This window comes from Scardinius erythrophthalmus, assembly GCF_964197995.2.
Source record: "Scardinius erythrophthalmus genome assembly, chromosome: 18".
NCBI lineage: Eukaryota > Metazoa > Chordata > Actinopteri > Cypriniformes > Leuciscidae > Scardinius > Scardinius erythrophthalmus.
Window position 1 is genome coordinate 38178848 of NC_138238.1, and position 13808 is coordinate 38192655.

Here is a 13808-nt window from a genome sequence, read left to right on the forward strand (position 1 = left end):
CATGCTTCCTTCAGCAGACAAGCTTTATGGAGATGCTGACTTCATTCTCCAGCAGGATTTGCACCTGCCCACACTGCCAAAAGAACCAAAACCTGGTTCAATGACCATGATATCACTGTGTAATTACTGTGATTTCATGTAATATTCCTAATTTTATGACCAGCACCTGTATATTCTCAGAAGGCGAAGCACTGCTACTCAGGCGGAGTGATTTGCTCGCAGCACTTGAGAAGCCCTGTGGTGAGGAGGAGAGAGTTCGCTCAGAGTTGGAGTAAATCACTCCGCAGAAGTAGCAGTGCTTCGCCTTCTGAGAATATAGTTCCCAGTATGTGTACGGTTAGAAGATGGCCGTGTCTCATGTGACCTTGTTATTCGCACACTCTGTGACTATACACATCACAACATGTAAATAGGAAAATGTTGGCGTTATTTTGTCACTTATTGGGAGCAGTATGCTAGCTGAAGCCATTTACCTCCAGTCTTTGTGCTAAGCTAGGCTAGCGGTGGGTGCGTCAGACAGAGTTACGGCACGCACGGAGATGAGAAGGGTGTGTATGGACTTATCTAACTCAGGGGGATACGGTGAAAAAGATAAAGCCCCAAAAAGTCGGCGTGTTCCTTTAAAGTTCATCACAAGTTGCTTTTCCACAAGCTGTGGTAAATACTAATATATAGAAGATGGACAAAACAACATCATAACACACAAATAAAGCAAAATAATGCAATAAACCTTCATTCAAAGACATATGATGTAACAAAAAAAACTAATGTACACACCTGATAACAAGAAACCCTAATTAAACCCTAAGAAACATGATCATTAAAATAAATAAAAAAACATCAAATGTGAAGTGCCACTCAGTTTACAGTTTTCATTGTAAATAAGATGATTTGAAGTTATTTTAATATAATATAATATAATATAATATATATATATGTTGCCATTTTTACTGTTTTAACAGAATTATTCTGTAAAAATGACATGATTTTATAATTTTTTTACACTGTGCCATTCGCCCATTTCTCCAACCCTGCAGTGCCAGTACCTGTTTTTCAGTTCCCATGGCAACCCGATGATGGTCTGTTTCACACAGACGCACTAAATGTTTGCAGGTGGAGTGAAGCAGTGGGAAGCGGCTTCTATTTGTGACACGACACTAATGCACAGCCTGGCACACGCTGTCGACAGCCGCTCGGACTCAAGCTTTTAGAGGCTTTCAGTGAGAGCGACCAGCGCCTGAGCGTTTGCACGGCTATTTTCAGTTATTGCAAAGGGACTGAAGTCTTATTGTGCGCGCTAGTTGAACTGGCAGGACGTTAACAATCCACACAGGCATGTGGTAAATCTGATAAATCTGCTGAAAAACGACCCCATTTACTTCCTAAATTAATGTATTTAGTCTCTTTGTGCAAGATTAGGATTTATTAGTGCAAGACGAGAAATGCATTGCATGATCTTTAATTAAAATGCAATGAAATCTAATATTTAAAATAATAAATACTAATGCAACGATCCATCCAATTAAATTCTAATGGATTTTCTTTTTCTTTTTTTATTAAACAGGCTTTATTATTTTCCATTGCAATATTTCTGTCACACTTGCAGATGCATCACATAATGGAAGTTGAATGCTGTCTATTTTTGTCTGAACGCATTCTGCGGATGATATTGTCACGGCAATACTTTCCTATTAAACTATAATCCCGTTCACACCATTCATGATGTATTAAGATTCATTAAATGGTAACACTTTAAAATAGGATTCACTTCATTGATACATGGGGCATTCATGAACTAACTATGAATATTAATATTTTACAGCATTTACAGAATCTAGGTTGATGTTAGTTGTTATTATGAATTCAGTATTGTTCAATGTTTCTTCATAATGCATTAGTTAATGTAAATGTAACTTAAATTGTTAAATATGTCTATTTAGAATTAACCTTAACCTATATTAATAAATGCTGCTAAATTCAGGGTTATCAATAAAAAAATTCCATTGCTCCAAATAAAATTAACATTAACATACATACACACACACACACACACACACATGCATATAAAACACACACATACACATGCATATAAAACACACACATACACATATATATATATATATATATATATATATATATATATATATATATATATATATATATAAATAATATGTGTGTATGTATGTATGCATGCATAGTAAAACTTAAAGGACTGAAATTAATCAAGTCATCTTGATGGGTTGTGTATATGTGTCTTGCCATGTCTTGTATATGTGACTGGTTTTGTGATCCAGGTTCACAATTAAAGTGTAATAAGATACAAAACATGACTAATTTTGGTTCTTACAAGCTTGTTTGAGAGGCGGCTTTATGAGAGCGCACTTACAAAGATCAGTAGTGAGTGTGCGAAACCTGCGGGAATGAGTAAAATTATGAGCTGTGTGTGTGTGTGTGTGTGTGTGTGTGTGTGTGTGTGTGTGTGTGTGTGTGTGTGTGTGTGTGTGTGTGTGTGTGTGTGTGTGTGTGTGTGTGTGTGTGTGTGTGTGTGTGTGTGTGTGTGTGTGTGTGTGTGTGTCAATTCAGAGGGAGCGAGAATGCACGTTATCAGTGTATCGATACTGCAGAGGAGGAGGATTGGAACCATTTTTAGATATTCAGTATCGATACATAACGAAAAATTTATATTTTAATAACTCACAAAAATCTAATTATTAGAGACTAATTACAACTATCATGAACAAATCAAATGCATTCCTGATGAATAATTATTCTTAGAAATATCAAATCAGCATATTACATTTGCAGAGCTATTGATGTGTATGTAGTGAGGGAGAAGGTAAATAATATTGTCATTACGTTTATGAGCACTACAATCTGAACAAACGACACAGAAAGGAATAAAGGCATTTTGAATGCATTTCTTAAACCGTGAAAGTGTAAAATACTGTGACTCATGCATGATCGCTTTAAACAGTATTTGTCAAACGTGAGAAGTTGCACAAGAGCATGAGGTGGGGTTGCATGATGCGCACACACACACACACACACACACACACACACACACATATATATCAGATGAATAAACCAAAAGCATAGCAGGCCTTCAGGTAACCATGGGAACCGGCACAGGAAAAAGAGGAAAGAACACCGAGATCAAGTCTGACAAGTGTGAGCCGGAAAAAAGCCACAGCAAATAGAGGGCGAAAAAACAAAACGCAATCTAAATAAATTGCAACAACAGAGACGCACAAGCCGAAAGAATCGGTGGCTCATTCAGACTTAATTACTCCCCGTTCGTCTTTGGAGAATAATCACAGTTTTCCTCCTCGGGAACGGCGCGCTCATTCACAGATATCCCATGTACGGAGACTAACCTAATTAACTGTTCAATTAAACTCCGCGGGGAGCGCTGGGTGTAAAGACTGAGCGACGCCGCGACGCCACCTGGGAAACACAGCGGGACTCCAGCGATCGGATTAGCCTCTCTGCTAACATGATACTGCGGATGCTGATGAACGGACCAGTGGCAAGGGACTCGGATTTGTTGGCAAAAACACACAACAAAATGACTAAAACTAACGAAAATAAAAAGAAAACAGATAAATGAGTCAGGTTAGAGGCCATCCACATTATATTTAACACAGGCGAGGCTGTGAGGATAAATGGGACGCAATGTATAAGAGTTTCTGCCAAATGAAAGTTGTTTTGGAAAGATATTTAAAAGCGAAAAAAGTGAAAGCGACTTGGGAGTTTGCACACACACATTATTGAACACACACACACACACACGGAACACCCATTTTCTTGCTGTTGTGGGTATGAGAGTGCAAGAGCTTGTTGTTCATTCACTCTCTCCATCGACATTTCATGCCGGGACAGAGACTCAAACTCTAAAGTGCTCTATTAAGCCATTTTAAAAGTTCCTAATGTAGCTTTTGAGTCTCCTATAACAGGTTTTCATGCATCAAAGGCCAAAAAACACTTTAATTTTTCTCATAATACACACTGCAGCATCAGCTCTTTTCTCTCAGTGTCTGAAATGGGTTGATAAAGGATTCAGTCTCTCTAAGCTCCGCCTCTCTGAGAGCTGCTCTGCTGTGATTGGTCAGAAAGCAAACGCTCATTATTATATCTGAATCTCAGCTCTTGATCACAGTGGTACGAACAGTAGCGATGGCGTGGGTTTTACCGTATCAATCTCATCAAAGTGGATTTGCTTTGTCAGCAGAAAACAGCGTCTTCTCGACATGAACAACACGAACCAAACTCTTCCAGTCTCAGATACTCTACAGTGTTTGAGGGCGGAGCTAAGAGACGCTGTTCAGCCAATCAAGACCAGAGGTGGACATTATGCAAATAAGTTACAAACTATAAACTACAGTGTTTGAGGGCGGAGCAAAGAGACGCTGTTCAGCCAATCAAGACCAGAGGCGGACATTATGCAAATAAGTTACAAACTATAAACTAGTGTTTGAGGGCGGAGCAAAGAGACGCTGTTCAGCCAATCAAGACCAGAGGCGGACATTATGCAAATAAGTTACAAACTATAAACTACAGTGTTTGAGGGCGGAGCAAAGAGACGCTGTTCAGTCAATCAAGACCAGAGGCGGACATTATGCAGATTAGTTACAACTATAAACTACAGTGTTTGAGGGCGGAGCTAAGAGACGCTGTTCAGCCAATCAAGACCAGAGGCAGGCATTATGCAAATTAGTTACAACTATAAACTACAGTGTTTGAGGGCGGAGCAAAGAGACGCTGTTCAGCCAATCAAGACCAGAGGCGGACATTATGCAGATTAGTTACAACTATAAACTACAGTGTTTGAGGGCGGAGCTAAGAGACGCTGTTCAGCCAATCAAGACCAGAGGTGGGCATTATGCAAATTAGTTACAACTATAAACTACAGTGTTTGAGGGCGGAGCAAAGAGACGCTGTTCAGCCAATCAAGACCAGAGGCGGACATTATGCAGATTAGTTACAACTATAAACTACAGTGTTTGAGGGCGGAGCTAAGAGACGCTGTTCAGCCAATCAAGACCAGAGGCAGGCATTATGCAAATTAGTTACAACTATAAACTAGTGTTTGAGGGCGGAGCAAAGAGACGCTGTTCAGCCAATCAAGACCAGAGGCGGACATTATGCAGATTAGTTACAACTATAAACTACAGTGTTTGAGGGCGGAGCTAAGAGACGCTGTTCAGCCAATCAAGACCAGAGGTGGGCATTATGCAAATTAGCTTCAAACTATACAATAACTCAATTTATCTGCAATTTGATCTTTGAAACTTTGCTGAACTTTTACATTCAAACAGCTGCATTACACACTAAATGAAAGGTGATATCTGAAAAAAGCATAATGGGGCACTTTAACTTTTATTGTGTGCCACATTCACCATTAAAATAAGTGCAGTGTGTTTTTAACTCTCCAGTTGCTGAAGTGCACAATTAGTTGTGCTTCAAATTGGGCTTTCTTTACTAAAACAACTGATGGATAGAATCTGGATTACATTTATTCATTTTCGATAATCCGAGCATCACAATAAAGGAGGAATCTGTCGCCATTTCAGGTTCATTGCAACTTTTAAACTTTTGTAAAGAACTTGGATTTGTTCATTCCAATAATCTGTGACATCAAGAGTCTTAAAGGGTAACTCTCGCCAAAATTGAACCGAGGCTCTTTTTGTTAATCTACCCGAGGCAAACTTTCGTTTAAAAGCATAATTAGAATGGAAATCCAGCATTGAGAACATTGTGTACACAGAGTTTTCTAAAATCGACTATTTTTGTCTGTCAAAATGCCGGCGGACGGAAACAAAGCGAGTTGTTCAAAATCTTTCTTTTTAGTAAACTCTGTGTACACAAACAATGTTCTCAATGCTGGAGTTCATGTGTAGAGCCCCTGGTGATACTTCCAGCAAAGTTTCATGTTGTGTCGAGCCTTCTTAGTGTTTTAAAAATAGCGATTTTTGATGCTATCATAAAAAAAAGTGTCCCATTCACAAGGCATTTGAACCTAAAACGAAAATACGGTCAAACTTAAGTGGCGTTTCCATTCTAATTCTGTTTTCAAATGAAAGTTTGCCTCGGTTAGATTAACAAAAAGACCCTAAGGTTGCTCGAGAGTTACCCTTTAAATGGATGACAAAGTCCCAAACTTTGAGTCAGTGCATCCATGTTCTCCTCTCTGATTTTAGCTACTTTATGGACTGTTCAGGCCATCTGTGACAAAGACTGCCAACCGCATTACAGAAAGAGATGCTCATGCTCTCCTTCTCGGAAAATAAAGCTAATTTCGGGTTTTTCAAAATAACACCACCACTTTTCTGGCCTACTTTAGAACATATTAAAACATTTATGTTCTAGAGCACAAACTTTTGGTTCAAAAGCATATGAATGGTGTCAGGACAGAAGTTGTCTAAGACGCTTTTGTTGCCGTCGAACAAACACGTTTGCCCATATATATTTCTAACTGATCAGACTACTAAGCACACAAACTACTTTCACATGCAAACAAATAATCCATTAGTAATCGGTCTGAAAACCTACATTCTTTAATAATTTTCTTCAATCTATAAGTTTAGTGTATTTAGTTATTTGTATTGGGAGTAACCCACAAGCAACGTTCTCCAGTTAGCCTAGATACAGTCAAACCAAAGTTTATATAGACACTTTCTCACATTATCACAGTTTATTGGCTATAGTTATAGGTAATAAAACATGACAAGAACTCAGTTGATATTTGACTGGTTTTGTCCATCCTTCTGTTAGACTGTCTCACACATGAATTATGTTGAATATCTGTCAGCTGTTATATTTAACTACACAATTATTTTTTATTTATTTATTATTATTATTATTGAACAGTATCAATTTACAAACTCAAATAGGGAACAATAATATGCAGACAAAAATAACTCCAATTGTATATCTGTGCATATACGCCTATGCTTACATAGGTTCATATGTATAGAACAAAAAACAACTGCATATTTAGTACAATAAACAAAAGCATAATTCAAACATTTAAGGGGGTTACAAATTGCAAGGAAAAATAAATAAATAAATCTTAGACAAAAAAAAGACAAGAACTTAGAAAGAAAGAGACTCATACATGTTTTTATACAGTTTACAAAGGGACTGATTATCTTTGGATAAGTATTTAATGGATGCTAGATAATTCTTACATTCATTTTTAAAACAAGTTAAAGAGGGTTTACTGTTATTCCTTAACTACACAATTAGATAATACCAGTTTAGCTCAACCAATGACCAAGCAATGCTTCATTTTGTTCAGTCTGTGGTGTAAAAAGAGCATTAGCAATTAAAGAAAAAACACTTCAGCAAATTGGTCCAAAATTTGTATAAATTTTACTGGTAGTCACTGTATTAATAATTTTTGGGTATAATATGTCACAGTTTACTTTATTTTGCTCTCCTCGCTTACATAAATTAACTAGTGTCCTGCACACATTAGTAAAAAATAAAATAAAAAATAAAAAATTATCTCTGGCATCTGAATAATTTTTGGTTCGACTGGGTTTGGTTGTCGTATCTTGGGTGGTTCTTCCTCTTTCAATACACAAGAGGAAATCCTAAAAGATGGCAGCTTCAGATCTCTAGGTAGAAATTAATTAAACTGATTGTGTGAAGCCCGAGGGTGATCTGGAAAAGCCCCAAACCTCTGAAACAGGTGGCTGATGAACTCGAAGCCTTCGCTGGAAGCAAACACTGCAAGTCACACAGAGTCAGGGACTATTATCCCCTCGCACACTATAATTACCCAATTTCCCGTCTGTTTGCGCTTCTTATTTGTTTGTTGTTGGAGGGTGGCGCCCCTCCTCATTAAAACAGAGGGGATAATTACATGACACCGATGCATTAAGGAACTGGGAGATATCCAAGACCCCATCCAAACATCCACAGCCGCATTTGTGCACTTGCTGCCTCTTGCTTGTCGAGTACAATCAGAAAAGCGTCCTTTTTTTAATGGCTTTTGGAGCAGAAATTAAACTATATTTCTGTGCATGTATGGTGGGTTATTTGATTAAACCAGTACTTCTCTATTCAGTATTCAACATTAGGGCCCTACGATTTCCGTGATGTGAAAAAGCAAATAGAATCGACCGAAACCGGTCACAGAAATGGAAATTACTGTATAAACTAATAACACGGAACTTGGAAACTTAATAAATTGAAAGTAGGGCTGTATAATTGATCAAATTTTGATCTAGACTAATGTCTGTGAATATTAAAGCAGAAAAAGAAACTCCCAACCCATCAAAATAAAAGTTCAACTTGAAGAAATTATGACAGAAATATATTTGTAACATTTAACAATAAGGTCTCATTAATTAATGCATTAACTAACGATGAGCTATATATTCTTAAAACATTTATTAACCCTTGTTAAACAATTTTGGATTTTAAAAATGTATTAGTAAATGTAGAAATTAACATTAAGATTAATAAATGCTGTAGAAGTATTGTTAACTAATGTAGTGAACTAATGTCAACAAATTAAACCTTGCTGTAAAAGGTTACCAATATACCACGATTGTACAGTAGAATGTACTGTACTTCTCAAAGTAATAACAATAAAAAAAACTTGAGTATTACAATTTTTCTTCCATGTTTTAAACTTAACTGTAAATCATAAATACAGGAAAAGTAACAGACAATAAAAAACAAATACAAATTTTACTAATTTAAATTGTTAAAGTGGATTAGACATGCTTTTTGATTATTAAAACGTAATTAAATCATTAAAAACAAGAATCTAGAAAGAAAAAAAAACGAAATATTTGGAAAATTAAAATGGTTTTCAATGTTAAACATTTAATAAATTGCTGTTAAATTGTATACATTTCATGATTTCAAATAATTAGCCATGCACCTTGGTTAATACAATTGAATTTAACCATTAAAACAGAATATAGTAAAAAAAAAAAAGTTTAAATTAATAAACAAATAAAAAATTAAGAGGGAAAAAAACAGATTGTATATGCCCCTAAATTTTTAATTTTTTATAAAAACATTTAACAAATCATTGTTAAATTGTAGAAGTTTCATGATTTCAATTAATTAAACATGCTAAAAATTTTAAATGTAACCATTAAAACAGAATCTAGAAAAAACTGAATTCGGAGGGGAAAATAAAACCCTAAAATATGCATCTCAAAAGCTTCCTACAGAGTCCAGAAATGATCCGTTGTGTCCATTATCCATCGTCTCTATCTGAGTTTAATTGTCATGATTGTGTGTTCTGCGCGCGAGTTGTGCTCTTATGTTCTGTGTGTCTTACCTTAGACGTTGAGAAGCTGAAATGCGTACGAGTAAGTCTTTGTGAAGAACGCTTGTGAGCATCTTACCTAGGTTGTGTCTCTTGTTTTTGGCGTGCTCGTGGATGTGTTTCTTGCTGAAACAGCCGAAGAACACACAATGGAGACAGGAGTGAAGTCGATTTAAATGAGCTCCACACATGTGACACATACATGACTTCGCCTAGGATGAAAAGAGAAAGAGATACAAGCGTTTAGTTAAGGGATACTTCACCGATTAGCATTAAGCTTTGTGTCAGTGGAAACCCGGTAGTATTTTGGCATGACCGTGCTTCCCTCCCTCATGTCCCCCTGAGACCAGAGATTTCTGTATTGTGTGTCTGGAAAAAAACCCTTAGATGACGCAAAAATCTTCATTTATCATCATCAGAGGCTCTTGTGTCCCGAGGCGAGAGACTCCAGCCAGTAGGAGGAGCTGTCCCGCATGTCTTCAACCCGCCCATAGGGGGAGCTCACCATAAAACGCCGTCTTTCAGTGTCGAGTCGACTAGTAGCCTAGCGGTGTCATTTCTCCCGATACTGTCCTCTGTAACCGGTAGGCGTGGCTTGGGAGTGTCCTCGTAGCGCAGCGAAGCAAGTGCATTCTGGGAGTTGAAGTCTTTCATCCACATGAGCCAAAAACACATTTTCTGTCTTTTCTCAGTCTAGAAGGCACCAACTTCTAAAATAATTTCACATTATTTAAATGTGAAATTATAAATACACATTTATAATAAATACACATTCATCTTTCCAGCGGTGAAATATCCCTTTAGTTTATTTTAGCACAGCAGAAGGGGTTCAGGGAGCAGAAAGTGATTTTCTCAACGGAAAAACCTTTTAAGACAGATCAACCTTTCATTATAGGGACACGGACAACAATTTATTGCACAAAACTCTCAAAGTCCTTGAAAAAAAAAATGGATAATGCATAATAAGGGGCTGATTGTAAGTCCTGAAATTAAATTTAAAGGCGGTGAATCTGTTACAGAAGCAGTGCTTTGATGGCTTTAGCAAGAGAGAGATTTTAAGAGACAAAATCTTTATATTTTGACGTGTTCATGATCAGTTGAATCTCTGAATGTCTAAATGCAGTGAATTTTGTCTTGTAGTCCTGTAGCCGAAGCTGAATGCCTTTTCCCATGTGACGCATCAGTCATGATCCCAGTCGCTAATCACCCTCTGGCTCCGCCTACTTACAGTAGCCACACCCCCAAACTCTCACTATTGGTTGAGCTGGAAAGTGATTGACAGATCTGAGCAGACACAATGTTTTGATTAGGGATGCGCGATATATCGGCTACCATATCGGTATCGGACGATATGTGTTAATTATATCGACCCTATAAGAGAATTTGGCTGATATATTAAAGCCAAAATATAATGTATTAGCCAATTTCCTTCAGCTGAGACACTTCAGATTCGCACTGTTCAACATGCATGATGGTTTTGAATTGCTTGAAATATGATTGGAATCACTTCAAAAAAGGAAAATACAGATAAGTGCGGTCATATCGGCAACATAAAATTAATGAGAACTTTATAATTGTGTGTTTGGGATATTGGGATTTAATGGTGAGACTTTTGTTCTTGTAATCAGGCTCTCAAAAACTACATACAAATTTGGATTTAGATTTATCAGCCAATATATCGGTTATCGGCTTTCAAATTATTATCGGTTATCGGTATCGGCCAAAATTTTCATATCGGTGCATCCCTAGTTTTGATGATGCCTGGGACTTTTAAGGGAGATAAACACATGAATGGCATACTACTATTAGTCAAAGAACAATAAGCTGGGTTAAAAGAATGCATTTTAACATTCGCTTCACCTTTAAAATATGCATTAAACAGACAAACTAGTCAACCACAATAAGACTAGATGATTTGTTCCCATTCCTAATTCGTACTCGCTGACTATCCCAATACCCTGATCTCCAATTTAGTACAGTAGTGTTGGTTTTAGATCACTAAACCGCTCCAGTGTTTAACAGTTCGCTCAGCTTTTACCTCCAGACTTGCTATTTTTGTAGAGACCCCATTTTCAGCTTCACATCTCACCCTTTCGTTATTCCCCGGCGACACACCACTCAGCAGTCGACTGAGAATAACTGAGAATAACCATCCTGCCGCATGAATGGAGCGCTCGAGCGTCACACCACAGGTGAGACCAGAACACACAGAACTGGAGCACTTCTGCATGTTTCTTTTTCATTTCAGCGGCTTTAATGAAACCGTGCGCTACAACCACCATGGCCTGAAGTCTAGTGAGGGACATACGTAAAAATGAGGATGTTACAGAGAAAAGATAAATGTAAACCATGCTAACGTCATTATTAAACCAAAAAGAAACCTTAACGTTCTCATTCGAGTTGAAAGAAAGCGGCCCTGTGGATGTTTCGGTAGAGAGAACGAGACGGGAAAGGCCTTGTTTTGTCCGTGTTTCATCAGAGTAATTTGATCGAGGGAGAAAGGCCTGCGGTAAGGTGAACTTGGCGAACATATAATACGGTGTTAAATCGCACAACAGCGCATCAAACATCTGCATGGGATCACAAGAGCATGACTGGGCTATTAAAGGTTTTGCAAGCTGCAGTGAAGCCTAATATCATTAAGCATTACAGTAATATGATATTCAAAAGTTCCTGATCACGTCATGAAACAGGATCATTTCATGACCAAGAGCTTCGCCACACCCAGACTCTACGACACAACCTGACTGTGATGAACACAACAGTGCACTGCTCACAGTTAGTGTGCAATACATGTCGTATGCAAATTATCTGTAGGAATTAAAGAGCGTTACCAAAAAGTGCATTACAGAACAAGCAATGCAATGTTCTTGACATGACCTTCCATTTCTGTTCATGCTCTTCACGCATTTGTTTTTACGCTCCATTAAAAATTATCATTTTTTCGAGATCATGCAAAAACTATTTTTCGAGATCATGCAAAAACTATTTTGAGAGATCATGCAAAAACTATTTTGAGAGATCATGCAAAAACTATTTTGAACTATGAACTGTCCGAAACATTTAGCAATGCATGCATAATGCATCTATTTTTAAAGATCAAACAAAAAATTATGTAAATAATGACACAATGATCATTTTTGGATGAATTTCCACAAATATTAACATCATAATTCTAGCCAAGTCTTTTATATTTAAATTTTAAACAATGTCATGTACTGGAGATGCACCAAAGTAGCCGGTTTTGATACATTTAAACCCATTGGCATATCGGCTATAAAAAAAAGGTCGATATAACAAACCGATATTTTATTAATTAATGGCGTGAAGACACTACATAAGAAATATGTAATGTTCTGTAATAAGTCAACTATGAGTTAATGTTGTAAATAAGAAATATTTGATAGCATGATTAACTTCTGAAGGTTGTCTTAGTATTTTATCTCACTTTGTGCCTCTCTGATTATGTCGGCCTGTTGAATGTTAATGGATCCAATCCATGTCTAATAAATATGATTTGATTATGCAACAAACCTTAATGCATGCGTTTTTGAACTTTAAAACATGATCAAAACACTAATCTATTTTAAAGACAAAAGTAAGCAAGTGACAAATATCGGTATCGGCCAAAAACTGTTTGTTAAAATCGGTATCGGCCAAAACAATTTAAAAAAATCCTATCAGTGTATCCCTATAATGTACATTTATAATGCTATACTTTGTGTTAAATTACCTTGGCTTTAAATTACAGAAAAGTAGTTCATGGGTTTTTTTTTGGTTTTCTTTTAGAAAATCATAAAATATATGACTTATCATGACTATCATACATTTCATAGACTATCAGATTTTATTCTTATCCTATAGGGACAATTGGGAACGCAAAAAATATATTTGTTGTAGTCATTCACCATTATAGACGTTTACACATCTATGATGGAAGTGAAAAGGGTACATCGTAAAAAAAAACGGCCTTTCAAACTAAAAATATTTGCATAGCACAGTAATTCAGTGATCTGAACATTAGTTTCACTCTGAACATCTCTGACTCTCCACACGTCCTGATCACATACTGGCGTCATTTCTCCTTTACATCTACACTTCATCCTCCGCTCTCTCTCTGTCCTCCTGTTGTAATGTTGAATTAGATCATGCATTGATCCGGACCTCATCTGAGATGTGGATGTGAGGCTGAAGAACAAGCTTTTGAAGGATCAGCTTCGTCCTACAAGATCCACTGCAGGCTACGCGACGCGTGGAGATTATCTTTGCAGCTTTGCTTGCACACATTTGTAAAATAAAACCCCTAAAATGGCACAGCGACGATGCACCAAACAATTGCCTGCAGTCACCCGCGAAGATAAAATAAAAAATAAATAAAATAAAAGAGGAGGGATAGATTTTTTTGGGGGGAAAAGTAAATAAATTAAATATTAAATAAAAAATAGGGATGCATACAAATAAATATATAAAATAAAACCCTTAAAATGGCACAGCGACGAAGCACCAAACAATTGCC

General features: G+C 37.0%; 1 protein-coding gene across 4 annotated transcripts in view; it reads right to left on the reverse strand.

Annotated features, from left to right (window-relative positions):
* usp22 (ubiquitin specific peptidase 22) overlaps nucleotides 1-13808 on the reverse strand; it is a 52424-nt gene that overhangs the window by 25038 nt on the left and 13578 nt on the right. For all 4 annotated transcript variants that reach the window (XM_081393063.1, XM_081393062.1, XM_081393064.1 and 1 more), the window contains one exon: nucleotides 9372-9504. In XM_081393063.1, coding sequence (XP_081249189.1) covers nucleotides 9372-9504 — 133 coding nt within the window. The remainder of the gene's footprint in view (nucleotides 1-9371; nucleotides 9505-13808) is intronic.